The sequence below is a fragment of the Lepidothrix coronata genome, unplaced genomic scaffold, assembly GCF_001604755.1.
Source record: "Lepidothrix coronata isolate B3197 unplaced genomic scaffold, Lepidothrix_coronata-1.0 Scaffold60, whole genome shotgun sequence".
Lineage (NCBI taxonomy): Eukaryota > Metazoa > Chordata > Aves > Passeriformes > Pipridae > Lepidothrix > Lepidothrix coronata.
Window position 1 is genome coordinate 2,069,376 of NW_016690240.1, and position 15,121 is coordinate 2,084,496.

The 15,121-nt window shown below is 41.4% G+C and overlaps 1 protein-coding gene across 6 annotated transcripts in view; it reads left to right on the forward strand.

The window, feature by feature from the left end:
* The window catches only part of LIMS1 (LIM zinc finger domain containing 1), a 71,359-nt gene that overhangs the window by 29,786 nt on the left and 26,452 nt on the right, over positions 1 to 15,121 (forward strand). Inside the window, exon 1 of one of the 6 annotated variants that reach the window (XM_017817418.1) lies at positions 7,481 to 7,693. The exons of 4 other annotated variants lie outside the window; for them this stretch is intronic. In XM_017817418.1, coding sequence (XP_017672907.1) covers positions 7,590 to 7,693 — 104 coding nt within the window. In that variant the 5' untranslated portion in view covers positions 7,481 to 7,589. Of the gene's footprint in view, positions 1 to 7,480; positions 7,694 to 15,121 lie in introns of those variants that run through there. One more of the 6 variants, XM_017817419.1, reaches the window with a different exon arrangement.

A 15,121-nucleotide genomic window follows, 5' to 3' on the forward strand; every position in this document is an offset into this window, starting at 1 on the left:
TTTGAAGATCCCATTGCTGATGGGTTTTCTTTGAGCAATGAGTTAATTGGCAGTGGCTGAGGAAGAGGACACTGTGACGGAGTAACTGAACCTAAAACTGTAATTCCAGTGGAAGGAATAGATTTGTCCCACTGATACAGAAATTGTATCGCTTCTGGTATGGTTTGAGGGAGTCTTTATGTTCAGAAATCAGACACTTTTCCAGCAAAGCAAGGCTTGTAAGGTAGGGTAACTGTGCTTTTTTGGTTTAAGGCTTTGCTCTAATTTAAGAATCTTAAGTATGTTTTTTGTGTGCTTTAAAGTATTATGAAAAATCCATAATAAATTGTATTTTTATGTTTTATGCTGAATCTAAAAATAATTTTTACAGCATTAAGGGAAGGGAGGATGGCATTTCCATTTTACATTATCCTGAATGTCCAGGATTAATTACTTTCATTTCTTTTGTACTGTGAAATTTTTCTCAGTATGAATTTTTCTGCTTGGATACAGATTGCAAGTTCTAATAGTTTTGAAACCAAAGTGTATATATTTAAAAATTAAGATTTGTTTGAGTCACTAAAAACTGAACCTTGCTTGTGATTTTTAAGTGTTTACATGTATTCAGCTTTATTTTTTGTAGATATATGATCTACCTTTTATACTTTGGTTTAGGGAGTACATTAGTTCTTACACTAGAAACCATCATCATACTGCAGGTTTCAGAGCTTTTAAAAATGATAATCACTGTTTTCTACCTTTCTTGGAAATGCTGGTCAGAGTATAGGACCAATTTTCAGTATGTATGACCTCCTATGCTATCCCAAGTGTTTTCTCTGTGCTCCCACTGCCTTCTCCCCTTTCCTCTGTGTTTTCCCTGCCTTGTTTTTTTGGGCAGTAGAGACTGTGTGAGGTGGCTGTATGGTGTGTTCACAGGCATGCGGCCGGGGTCCTTGCTTCTTCTGGGCTGCTAAATTGACCATTCCTTGCCATTCGGCTCATCACTCTTATAACCATCAGCATTCAAAGGCTCTGGAGCTCAGGATTGGATTGTCCTTCTAAAACGGCAGCACTTGAAGCCATAAACTAGTGTCACATACTACTTTGATGATTGTATTTGGTTGTGTGCCAGGAGGTGGTGGTGCATTCAAGCATGTGCACGTTTCCAGTGTCATCAGCGCCTCTTTTGTCCTTCTCGGAGGGAATGTACTGTATTTTCTCCTTGGCAGTCTAATATCATTTCAGTGTGTAAGGAACACAAAACCTTGATGAGAAGCTTTTCTTTCTCTGCTTGTAATGTAGCGTTAATCATTTGAAAATTATTCATGAGATGGAAAACAAAGGGGCCAGGAGAATAATTGCTGGGCAGTCAACAGTGAAAGCAGTTCATAGGCTGCTGTAGTTTTGTTTGCATTTATTTAATCCTGATGAGTGATGTTTTGGAAAAAATTAAGATTGCCTAATACTCCTATTCCTTCACTGAAAGGGCAAAGTCAGTTTGGGACCTGTTTTGAGATCTCCCACTAGCTCTCCAGCCATACCAAGTCTCAGCAATTGCCCATCTAAAATGGCTTAGTTTACCTTTCTGCACCCCTGAAGGTCTTACTGGCTTTCAGGGCACAAACCCGACCATCAGAGCAGGTGATTCCTTGGGATATCTGAGGCAGCAGCTCCCCAGGCAATTTCCTTCATTTGCCACCCATTTTTAAGTTCTTCTTCTGTCTTGTTTGTTTGTTTGTCTGTTTGGAGATTGTTGTTGTTTTGTTTGATTTTTGATTTGGGAGTTATTTTGGGGTTTTTGTTTTGTTTTCAACTTGGAGGCTTCTTCAGTCTTTTGTAGCACCTACTAGGAAACCTCTACTGTGAAAAGTAGAAGCCCCAGCACCTGGGGCTTGTCCTCGTGTCTAAAGACGTTTTATCCCACCACAGTAGAATAAAGTAAACCTTCCGGACAATATCTACAGGAGTAGAATGCAAGTAGAAGTTAACTTGTTTAAAGATAAGACTTTTAAGTCTTCTTTTTTCAGGCTTAGGATCTTCAGGCATCATAAACAGGGGTACTTAAATGTGAAAGGTCAGGGGTGCTTAAATGTGAAAGGTGTGTTTCTGGCTGAGTTTGAAAATCTGTTGGGAAGAGGCTTTTAATTCCAAGACAGTAAAAATTATTCTGAATGGAAGGTCCTGGATCTAGAAAGTGCAGATCAGTAATTGCTTGTGTTTTTCCACATGCTCTAGGCTATGACAATAAATATAAATGGTGAATTTATTGGATATCCCTTCCCTCCTCTTTTTGGTGTGTTTTCTTTTCTTTCTCTTTTTGAAGTTGTTAGCCTATGGAATACAGGGTCAATATGAGTAGCTGCACCCATCTTAAAGCTTCAACCGCTTGCCAGCTTGTTTATCACTTTTTTTAAAGAGGCTTATGAACAAATGGCAGGACAAAACTGATTCATGCTGTGTCACATGGTTTCTTCTTTACACACCTACTCATGCACGGATCATCCACTGATTAACAGTGTAAATTGCTAGCTGTAATGCTAGCCTGCATCTTCAGCCACTGGTCTGTCATTCCTCTCAGCTCTCAGTTTGGTCCCGGTCTGAATTATTAAAGCGTATGTGGGTTAATCCGTACCTCCTACCGGCTGTAGAGAGAAATACTGGCACAGAGAAAAAAGGCAGCATTTTCCCAGTAGAGGGAGGTATTGTAAAGCTCAGACAAAGTAGGTTTGTGCTTGCTGGAGAAAAGTGTGCCTTTTGCAGGTTTTTTTTTTCTATTGAATTTAGGAATTCATGGAGCAGCACATCCAGAGAGCTTGGAGAAAGAAGGCAAAAGACTTAGCTTCACGTTCAGGCAGACAGAAGATATTCTCATATTTTCTTTTATGTTTTTTTGTTGTCATTGGAATAGGATAGTTGGAGTAAAAGCAGGGATCTCTGCCTCGCTTCACTGAAACCTTGTGGGCCATCAGCAGTGGAGGTGGAGATGTTTTTCGTACTGACAGGTTGAGAAAGGATCCCTATGCTTACCGTAACAGCCCCCCTGCCTTTGCTTTACCCTCTCAAATCCCAGAAGACTTCAGTGGGTTGAGTACATCACTGCTCTGGAAAGTGTTGAGCACACCACAGAATCATAAAATGGTTTGGTTGGAAGGGATCTGAGAGATCATCTAGTTGCAACCCCCACACCATGGGCAGGGACACCTTCCATTAGACCAGACTGCAACGGTCATGTAGTTTTTTATTCTACATTGTATGGCAGGGACAGCCATCCATAGAAGAGATTTAACAAAAACTAGCAACTGCTGTTAAATTGCAACAAACGTACTTGGTCAGCTGGATCATGGACATAAATCCAAAGATCTGCTTTGTAGTGTCCACAATTTAGTTCAGTGCCTCATTACTAGTCCAGAAATTAAATATGCATGCTTCAGGGTTGATCAGTCACTAAGTGGAACCAAGCAAGAAACATCAAAACAGATGTTGGAGTCATATTAGACAAGGAAGACAACATGTAATTGGTTAATTATTTAACTCTTTGAATCAACAATTAAGTCTCTCATGAAGTTCAGAAATTTTATTTTCAAGGTGTATGTCCTTAGATTTGTGGCTTGATATTCTCTTTGTGCATTTCATTTTGTCACTGCCTGCCCTAGCAGGAGCCCATGGTACAGTATGCTATTCCTTGACACCCAAACCAACCTGCAGGGTCTCACCTCACAGATTACTTCAGAGAGGCATGAAGCTTCATTTGCACCGGCGCATCAGCTGGATGCTTCAGGGGTTCTTGCAAAACTGCTAGAACAGTTATTGCCACCTTCCTTCACGTGCTCCAGTGAGTCCTTCACTGATGTACAAACCTTTTCCTTCACTTTAAAGTGTGCTTTTCTTCCAAACCTTGTGAAAAATAGTAGAAAACCGTCACTCTTGGACTCATTCATCTGGAAACTCATTCCAGTGATAAGATGGCTTAGCAATGAGAGGATGGAGGAACATCCTCCCCTTTTAACATGCAGCCACCTTTGAACTGTGTGCACCTTACGGGCATTCCTATATTTTTCTTTTAACACTCTTCTGATTATTTTTTGCCTGTTTATGCTGTCCTGACAACAGTTTTTTCTATCGCTTTGAAAATCTTCAACTAAATTTCGTTGAAATTTGGTAGTTTCTTCAAAGTTTGAAAAAAAAAATAAAACAAAGAACCACCAGAAAAAAAAAATGCACCAGAGCAAATAAAAGATCAAGCACATTGATAAAGAGTTTTCTGTGTGGATTGAGAGACCTAAAACTTCGTCTTTTCTGGTTAACATAGTTAATGTGCATTCTCTGTAATACAGGCTCATGAAGAAATGTATTGAATTTGAAGCACTTGGTGGTATTTTTGTTATTCCTTGATTCAACTACATGTTTTCCAACATCCTGAATTACTGTTCACATCCTTTTGAACGTAGCATAAAGTAACCAGGCATAACTTGTTCATCTTAAAAGGTTTTTAAATTGGAAAATTCTGCTGAATACCTACAGTCACGGGAACAGCAGTACTTTCACAGAAATATAAGGAGTGCTGCAGGCCTGGTATATCAAGATAAATGCTCTGCAGGACTGCAGTGAAAAGTCAACTGTGAGCATTGTCCCATGTAATAAAAAGTTATTCTTGCTTGTGATGAATGAAGGGCTACATACTTCCGTCTTGGTTCCACCTTTAGCTTTTTCTGTGGTCATGAGGAAGGTCAGTTGCATGACGGAAGAGTCACGCACTGGAAAACGAAGAGTAAACTTTCAAAGTACAGGACATACAAAAGAAGGCTGCGTGTTACTGGTAAAAAGAAAAACTGTGGTAACTTGGCCAGTCCTCAAAAATTCTGATGGAATGTGAAAGGTCCAAATGGCCCCGTCCCACGCGAGAAGAATGTAATCTCGAAAAAGGAATTATAAACAGCAGATCAGGCCTGGAAGGTAAAAAGGGGTGTGGGGAGCAGGAGGCACTCTCAGGGAAAGTTCTTCCTGCAGAGCCAGGTCCGTCCAAGTTGTTTTCTGGCAGTCTTTAAGCAACTCAGTGGAGAAATGTCATTTGTGCTTTGCAGCATCTCTCAGAAAAACCTCCCTTATAACTTGTATTTGATACTCAGAAGTTAAGATTTGACTGTTTGGGTAAATTCAGATTTGAAACCTTGTCTCTTGTGAGTATTGGTGGACAAACCCTCAGGGCAGAAAAGGAGCCTGGTTTGCATTTCTTCTTGTAGAAAGCTTTCAGCTTATTCCCAAGTCCTCCAAGAAAGTATTTTCTAAATCATCTTAGACCCCTGTTGAAGTTTGCTGGAGAAGCCTGTGAATTAATAATGCTATGGAGCTGACTCCCAGGTCTTATTTTAAAAACCTAACCATCTTGCCCTCCTTTATATTGAAGTGGATTTGATCTGTATAACAACTCATTTTTGTCTGTGAACTCCTTGTATTCCTTCAATTTTCATACTCTGTCTGGTGGTATTAGTTGTAAATTGATACTAGTTTGGAGCAGCTCTGGTTTTCAAGGGCATTTGAGTAAAAGCTGTTGTTCCATAGGCTGTCCAAGCACAGCACTTGCTCATGCAAATAAACGTAAGTTTTAATGTTATGTGCTTCACACTAATGCAACCTGCAGCAAAGTGGGTGAAGCTTTGTCCTTTAATTTTTTATAGGCTTATGTTGTGTTTAATACAAAAGTATTCAGTATTTGCTGAACAGTCTTATTCACTGTAGTGAATAAGAATCTATGAACACACATGTAGGTAAGAGTTCAATTTCACTAGCTTACAAAGAGCTTTTTCACAGAAAAAATCTACTCTGTCATCACTTTTTATATTATTATTATTATCTAAAATTGATCATTTGAACAAAGATAAATCATTGGTACACAGATATTTAAAACAGAAAATAAACTGTAATGTATAAAAGCTGCTGTGCTATGAGCATGTCATGTGCTGTCCTTAACCTCCACTCATAACAGCGTTAACTTTTCATTGAATCGCTGATTGACTGCTGAGAATTGGCATTTAATTAGGTTTAAGCTTATCCTACTGCATATGGAGAAACAATTTTAAATATTTCGTTTAATACTGGAATGCAGCATGTTTAGGCAAATACTGTGATTTTTCCCTTTTATTTTCTGAGGACAGGAGCTCAGATGTATCCTTCTTGTTGACAGTTCGGTGCACGCAACCTTCTAACATCATATAAATCACTTCGAATTTTTGCAACCATTATCTATTTGGCATGTTATGTGATTACTTTTCCAAAACAATTTCTGTTATTTTTCCATTGTGTGATGTTTAATATTGTATGTTGATGACATTCCAGACTGAAGCACATTGATAGTATTATATAAATTACCGTGTTTGTGTTCGGTCTGGTAATCTTAACAAAATTGGTGTCAAGTGATATACCCAGTATTACCTATGTAACACTTTTTTTTTGTTACAGGAGTTGAAAAATACTCTTACACATATTCTGCTACAAAATAAACACTTTAATAATGAACTGTGTAATTCATACCACATAGAACTTGTTTCCTATCCTAGTCAAAACAGTCCTTGCAAATTATTAGGTTTCTTGGCTTTTATTAAATGCAAGCTCATTGAAAAAACACTCTGAATTAAGTTTTTGTTTATATATGTCAAGCATAATGTCAAAGACATTGTAAAAATTTTTCAAGAAGCAATAAGCTGTTTGAAGCCTCCTGAAATGAAGTGTTTTATTTATTATTAGAAAATTACTAAGTGAGATGAGACACAGAGCTTGCAAAATTCCCTGCTAACTACCTTCCTGCCTTGCAGGAAACCTTAAGCACTTCCATTCCTGTTTTACAATTACACGGGACACTCCATCACTACAAGATGTGACAAATGGTTTCAGCAGTGGTGTTTTGATAGCTGAGAGTAGAAAGAAAATTACATTGTGGGTTTTCTTCTGATTTCTAAGGTGGGTGGAAAAGAGGAATTTCTGACAAGCACGGTGCTGTTGTGTTTCCAAAAGAATATTTTAATGCTGGTTACTGAAGTTACTTTGTGGCACACTTTTCTGCCTTAACCTCCCCGACAGAGTTTGCCAACGTGTTTGAGTAACTGGGAATTTTCATAAGTCTAATGACTTTCCTTAATATAGCGGGAAAGAGTTAACAGCTCCTTGCAGTCCTGGAGATGTGTAGCTTCTTGCCGAGGCGCTGGGAGAGCCGAGGCTCTGGGAGAGCTGCCTGCTTTGCCCAGCACAGGACAGGGTCATGCCTGTCAGAGCAGGGAGAGTTTGAGGAAAGCTGGAGGGAAGGGGGTGAGCTTGTCGCAGGCATCCCTTAGGTGTGATCCGCTGATAAAGGAAATGTGGTGCCCTTTGGGAGGGTGTGTACCTATGAGAAACAGGAAGCTCAGCGGCGGCTGCCTGCCTGCCCTGCCTGCAGAGGTTGGTCGCTCCGGCGGGCGCAGGTGTGCCGACACACCGCCCAGCCACTTCTCTCCAGGCATCTTGGCAGCCACACTCCTCGGCAGCAACATCTGGAAGAGGCGGGGGGAAAGAAACCCAACCCAAAGCCAAAACACCCCCACCACCTTTAAAAAAAACAACAACCCTTCAGGTAGAGGAATATGACGGCCTTGCAGCTGAAAGAGTTGTCACAGTCAGGTCTGTACAGGAGGAGACGGGATCGCCCCGATAGTGTCCTGCCCGGGTCACACGAAGAGAATCTCAGGTGAGTGTGAATGGCTGGGGCACTGAGCCCTTCTCTGCTGCCCGCTCTTTTCGGTAGTTTTAACAAACAAAATGCAAACACAGCTCTGGAAAGTCACTGCAAAACACATGCTTTGAGAAGCAGTCCCAAAGCACTACAGGAAAAACCTTGAAGGAGAGATAACAGGAGCCATACAGCGACCTTGTGCATACTGGCAATGGTATGACAGCCTTCCCTGACTCTGTGAAGGGCAAATGTTAGCCAGTGTTTGCTTCTGGATCCCTTCTGACAGCTAACATTGCAAGTAAATAAACTTTTCAGAGCCTGGCAACTTTGCTTGGTCTGCTTTGAAGCTAGTTCTTGGTCACCCAGGTGCTGTGGGTTGTACTGCTTCTTGGGGGTCTTGGCGTAGTCCCTGTGCCAGGCTGGTCTTGTGGAGCTGGGGTGGCTGCTGGGATCTGACTTTCTTCATGGGGGGTTCTTTGTTGCGGAAAGGGCTTTAGACAAAAGAATGCAGCAGGACCACTTAGCCTGACCTTACTCAGGAAGGGTGACCAAAAATCGGAAAGCCATTTAATGTCTGGGATTTTCTTCCTGATGCTGTGAACCTTTTGAAAAGAGTAACAGTGAATTTGCAAAGAGCCGCTGTTTGGAGCAGGAAGATTAAAGAATTGTTTGTAACCTAAGAGCAGACACTCAAAAAAAAAGTAAAAATGCAAAGGTGTTTTTATAAGTGCGCTTGGAGTGAAAGCAATCTGTTTCCACTTCAAGCTCCTCAGAAAAGGAATCTTGTGTGTCTGCTAACAAAAGCCTCGGTGGAGAGGAAGTACTTCCTATCTCCTAATGCCTGTCTCATTGTATTTTTAGATTATTTTTCCTTGGTGGTTGTTCTGCATCAGTTTGGAGTGCTGTACAAGTTAAAAAGTTTTTGTTATTGCATTTTTGTTAACTGAGTTAGCAATTTCAGGAGAATGGTAATTCAGATCTGAGAGACTTGCCCTTTGGTTATAACTAAGCACCTTAATTAAAAATTATTGTGGCAAAATGCATGATTGTAACGTACTAAGATTATTTGCCATGAGATATCAGAAATATCAGATCACTTCTAGGAACATGTTAACTTGCAGGTTTTATATGTGTACTTGGTATCTATCTGTAGTATTAATTCAGAATTGATTTCCTAGATGGATTTGTAATAGCATGAGGAGTATGTATTATTTTCACGTGACTGTAGATAAAAGACTAACCAGACTAAGTAGAGTAAGAGATGTGCAGAGATTCTTGACTTCCTTATATTTAGTTTCTTTTACACAAAACTAGCCATAAGGAAGAATAGCTCTATTAAGGGGAGAGAAGCTGCCTTTTAAAGCATATACATAAAAACGAGTACTAGCTCTCTGTGGTTGTGTTGCTGTTATTAGTATGCACATCCAAGATGGGAATAACACCATTTTTGGGCTGGATAGGAGGAGGGGGTGGGTTGTCTGCACCAGTATAAGTCTAGATGTTTTGATCTCCTAAGCTGATCATCCTAAGAGATGAGAAATATGTGAAACAGGGATCAGTCTAGAGAAATAAAATCCAAGCTGGAGGAAATAGCAAATCAGAGGACTTGTGAATCAACTCAGGGCAGGGTGTTAGAGGTACAAGTGGGTGAATAGAGCATGGTCAGATGATGCTCCTAGAGCAGGGGTCAACATGTACCTACAGACAGAGCTTATCTTGTATTTGCTAATAGCTTAAGCTGGTTCTTATTTAAACTAAACCTTGCTCCTTCCTAATCCATTCTGTGATATTTCAGTGTGTTGCCAGGCAGCCTTATTTGTCAGTTTTACTTCATTCTCCATGACAAAAGGTTATGGCATTATAAATACAAAATAATGACATAACAACAGGGCAAAGAGCTGTTGGGAACAAAGAGAAAAAGCTCATTAGTTTTCTAAAACTGGAAACCTTTAGCTTTTTCCATGTGTTCTCCCTAGTGACACTTAGATGCCTGTCCTTAGCAAATACTTTCGGGATATCTAAAGTCCACAAGGAATACACGAGGTTTCTTCAATGTCTACTGCATACAGGTTGTCATCCATGGCTTTGCAATGCCCTCCCATAGTGTCTCTCTCCAGTTCTTTGTTCTAATGCCTTTGTGTTTTGTTTTACATACATATTAACCCACGTGTTAAATAATATTAGCCCTTGAGCAACAGTTAACTGAAAGCTACTTTCTTGGTTCAAGTACCCTACTTTTCTAATCCTGAACCAATATGTACTCGAGATGCCAATTTCCTCAGGATACCCTGTGAGAATTTCTGTACTGGGGGAAAAAAATAAGATTTAAATCATCCTTTGTTAAGGTCGTACATGGTATTTGCCAGTTTTCATTTTAGAGCCTTTTACACCTTACCACAGTATGAGATTTCTCTCTCCAGCCTTTTTTGGGGTATGTGTCTCCTTTGGTGGTGGTTTCCTAGGATCCATTCTGGGCTGTTCCTCTGGTAAGGCAAAAAGAGCAGTAAGTAACCCATCAGACAGCTGCTTACACCCTTTTCCTTGGCTGCAGGGTGTCTTGGGCCGCCTCCGCTCTGCTGCTGCAAGTACCACTGTAGTTGCAGTTCCTGGGTCTGGCCATTGCAGCAGGAGCTGGATGCTGCTCCTTGGGATGGGGACTTGTGTTGCCCACAAACTGCAACTGAGACATAGCCAAATGTTGGCACTATCAGTGCTGCAAAGCAGCTCTGTGGGACTTGGCGCCACAATTCCTCCTTTGCTCTTTCCTGGGAACATCAGTATCATTTGTACTTAAAATATCCGAGATTACTAATGATTAGGGCACTGTGAAGCAACGTACTGAAACTCCTAAATGTGCACCAGAACACAGATTTATCACATATATTTAATTTTCCAGAAGCCAAAATTTCTTGAAACAATTGTCTTTACAGTATAAAAATAATTTTCTATGTTGACACAGCTTCTTGATAGGTTGTGCGCCAAGGGGCTTTGGGCTCTGCAACAGGATGCTGAGCTTTAGCTTCTGCATCTGTGTCCACTGATGTCACTGCACCCAAACTTTGACCCTCATCATCATCTTCCAGATCTACTATTCAGTTTATGATGAGTCAGTCTCTTTGCAGGAAAGACTGCAGGAGTATAATTTGGCTCTTTCCATTAAGTTTTATAGCTTGTCAGATTTCCCTTTACAATAGAAGCTCCTAAATGAATGTTTAACAGAGGCTCTCCAAACACCTCTTGCTCTAGCAAATAGGTGCCAGGTCATCTTGAGGGGAACTCATCTCAGGCAGCTGTAGCTATCTGCGAGGCTCAATTTACGAGCAACAGAGCTTGTTTTAGTGCATGGGTTTGCTCTTTTTGCCCATGCACTTGCTGTGATTGCATTGCATTGCTTTTGCTGCCCTGCTGCAGTTTGCAGGCTGGGGCTTGGGGCTAGCTCAGAATCTGCCCCAGGTACCTCAGTGTTTTAGGTGGTACAGTGTGGTGGCCAAGCAACTGAGCTGTCCCACTGGCAGCAGTGAGGACCTGAGGGGGCTGGGAAGGACTGCCAGAGTCCATCCAGTGCAGGAGAATGAGGACATTTCAAGGGAAGCCACCAACAGCTGTAAATAGCAAGCCCTAAGCTCAACCAAGATCAAGACCAGGGCAGGAGGGTAGGACTCATCCCCCTCTTTTAGTAACCTTAGCCTAGGATGGAGCGTGTTGTCTCTCTTGTCCTCTCCACCCCACTTTCTCCTGGCATAAGCCATGTCCAGGTTATGCCATTGGCTGCAGTGAAGTGAGAGAAGTCCCAGCCCTTGTCCTGACAGGACAAGCACATTGATGGGGATGGGAAATTTGGCTTCTCTTTCTACCTCTACCTACCCATTCCATTCATCACTTAACAAACCCCGTAACCTCTCTGTCAGTCTTTTAATCTGGTACTGTAGATGCAACTGGTGCTTTACTGACCTTATAGGGAACTGGAAGATACAAGGACTCCCTGAAACATCTCAGCCTTGGCCATATTGATCAACATAACTGGTCTACTCTGGCCTCCAATCGGGAGGTCTGGAGACACACCATCTATAACGCATCTGACGCGTCTCACGCAGGATCACTCTTGAGGAGAAAAGACAGCGCAGAAAGAATCGTGCCTTGCAGAATATACCACCTAAGGAGTCTTTCTGCTGTGCCTTTTGCAACCGGGCGTGTCTATCTCCTATTGGCCTTTTTAGCCACCAACACGCTTGTAACAAATGTGGGTAGAGCCCTCCCCAAATCTTCGTTCGAGAAGCCCAGCCATGATGATGATGAGAGAGCTGGAACCTGCCAGCCCCATATAAAGGTGGTCTGGATAGCTCATCCTTTTCTTGAATTTGCACAGTACAAAAATGTTCTTGGTTTAGACCTCCACTGAGAAAGGGATGCTGAATGCAGACTTCTCTTCCCCTGCTTGAGCTGGACTCACCAGCTCATAGACCTTAATTATGAAGGATGCTCCCCGGGCACAGAGTTCAAGGTACAGGGGGTTGCCTGGCACCTTCCTCTCCACCCTGTCTGCAACAGATGCAGCAGTCACTGAACTAAGTGCAGCCTGAGAAATCTGCTTTTCAGAATGGAGGGGAAGACTTGTTCTTTTCCAGCTTTTGGGGGGAAAAGATTTTGGGGAAAAAGATGACGTCTCTGATAGATCTCGCCTTGCCTCATCTTTGGAAACGGTGTGTAAAAAATTCTGTGTGCTGAGCTATTCTTTCTTGCTTTTCTATGCAAACAGGATGCAAAGGAAAGTGTATACATATGTTTATGATTAATCATTAGGAGTCAGCAGCAGTATGCTTGCTATTTTTGCTCTTTCCCCTTCTCATCCCATGGCCTTTGTAAAAATAAAATGATTCCTCTGAAAAAATTGATACTGTTAATTCACAAAGCTCAGCATAAGGTACTGGCAAAAGCAGCAGCAATTCTCTTCAGTTTTTATTTTGACAATTAGCACTTAAAATGAATTTGATAACTGTTGTCCATAGCCCTTTTTTCTAAGTCCATATGCGTTCAAAGGCCATTAAAAATATAAACAACTTTCGGAGAGTCTCAAATTTTTTACCAAACAGTAAATATCAGCATTTACAATAAATAATCATTGGCAAGCTTCCATCAGTGGATGTCAGTTACTCGGGTAGTTCACTGCTCTATTCCCCTGTGCAGAAAGCACTGTAGATGTTTTCCACATTAATAGGTCTAAAGTATCTGCATTCCCTTTGCTCTCTGCTGCTGAAACTGATGGGGGTACATCTGCATGAGCAGGTGCAGGCAATCTTCTGCTGGATCTGTTCAGGCTCCCGCCTGCCTTGCACATTGACTCCAGGCTGGAAGGCATGTGGATGTGCCCCAAAATTTCATGCACAAAGACTCCCTTGCAGATGAAGCAAGATACATAAGCACATTCTTACGTCCCACTGAGCCTTAGGGGATAGGCTCTGCACAGCAAAGCTCGTAGGTGAGTATAAGAAGAAACAAATGAATAAAATCCCCCCATCAGCAATGTGGTAGGGCTGAATGTCTCTTTCTGTATGAGATACAGCATTTGGGAGTTGTGCGAGGTCACAAATCTCCTCAGCCTGCCATCAGAAACCCCATGTGTAGCAGACAGACAAGGTGTGCAGCTGTTTCCAGCCATACATCTGTCCTGCTCTTCCTAGGAGGAAGGAAAGGAGATGCTGGTCAGGGACTGTCTGGTAAACCAGGGACCCTGTTGAGATTTCAGATGCCTTAGGATACTGAGAATAGGGTAAGGAGGAAAGAAAAGATCTGTCTGCAGCTGGAAACATTCTTAGATTTGATTTCTATTGGTAATGTTTCTAATACAGTCACCAGTGTCAATATTTATATTGCCACTTCCTGTGAGTAGATGTTTCACTTGCTCATAGTGCCAGTGTCAGCAGGTGAAGCAGTAATTATTCCATACATTAGTAAAAAAAGTCATTAATTTATTAAAGCAGAAAAAACTTGAAAATCAGTGTTAAGACAAAAAAATTATGTTTCTTCATTTGCTCTGGTTAAAAACTCTGCTGGAATAGTGGAGAGCTGGGAGCTACAAATACTCATTTGAATCAGATGCTTGGGAAGTCTGGATTAAGAAACACTTTGGCATGTCTGGGAGCTGCTTTAATTGAAGAAGGGATTTGTCCATGTAAATATAACATGGAATTGTTAATTATAGTAACATCCAGCCAGCAAAAATATGCTTCATGATTATATTTTAATATTGGGATACTTCAAATTTGTGTTGAGCCTTAGTTTGAGATAATCAAATGACTAGAGGCTTTACTTTTCATTTGTGCTGTACTTCTCATTGCTCTAGGGGTTAAAATAACTCCCGAGGAACACACCCTTTTTTGCTTGCCTTCTCTCTCACCTCTTGTCTCCTGCATTGCATAACAACTTCTAAGCAATTTTGTTTGACTTGCTCACCCTGATTATCACCTCCCCGTGACTCCAAATGACTAGAGACAGCTGTTTGAGTAACAGCAACCCAAGCAGAAAGTACTGTTCCTCTTTAATCTATCATTTTAGTAAATTTTTAAGGTTCAATGATTATAACTATTAGGATTTTCATTGCTCTTATTTGCAACATTAGCTGACTAAAAGTAAGTTGTAGGTTTCTTTTGCTTTTGTTTTCATGAGTTCTGATGATGGCTAATCAGAGGTGTTCTCTAAAGAAAATGGGCTGTGATTGTTCATTATTTTTCATTATAATTAAGCTGTCCTTGGAATGCAGTCTGTCACACTGAAGTGAATTTACACACAGGAGAGAAAAGCTAAATTATTCCAGCATTACCACTTAATAAAAATTATCAGTTTTCAGGCACCGGGAAGAACAAGTTTAAAGGTTGTAAGGTTGGGTTCCCTTTCTTTTCATTTTGTTTTTCTGAGGTCTCTGAGCTGTTCTAGGAAATGCAAAGCTAACAGACATGGTGACAGGGGGATCCCAACGGCTGACTGTACTGGAAGCTGAAGTGAGCTTGACTGGGAATGAATGACAAAACCAACCCACTGTGACTGGCCCAGAGGCCCCATGCATCCTTGGCATAGATTACCTCAGGAGAGGGTATTTCAAGGACCCAAAAGGGCATCATTGAGCTTTTGGGATAGTTGCTATAGAGACAGAGGAAATTAGACAGCTGAATACCTTGCCTGTCTCTCAGAATACCCTTCTGCTGTGAGACTGCTGAGGATCAAAGAATAACAGGTACCAATCGCTACCACAACAATGCACCATCGACAATATCACACCAAGACTCCATGATTCCCATCCATGAGATGATTCAGGAATTGGAGAGCCAGGGAGTGGTCATCAAGACTCACTCACCCTTTAATAGCCTTATATGGCCAGTGCGTAAGTCCAGTGGAGACTGACGGTATTGTGGCCTGAACAAAGTCATGTGGGGGTGCCTAGAACGATGG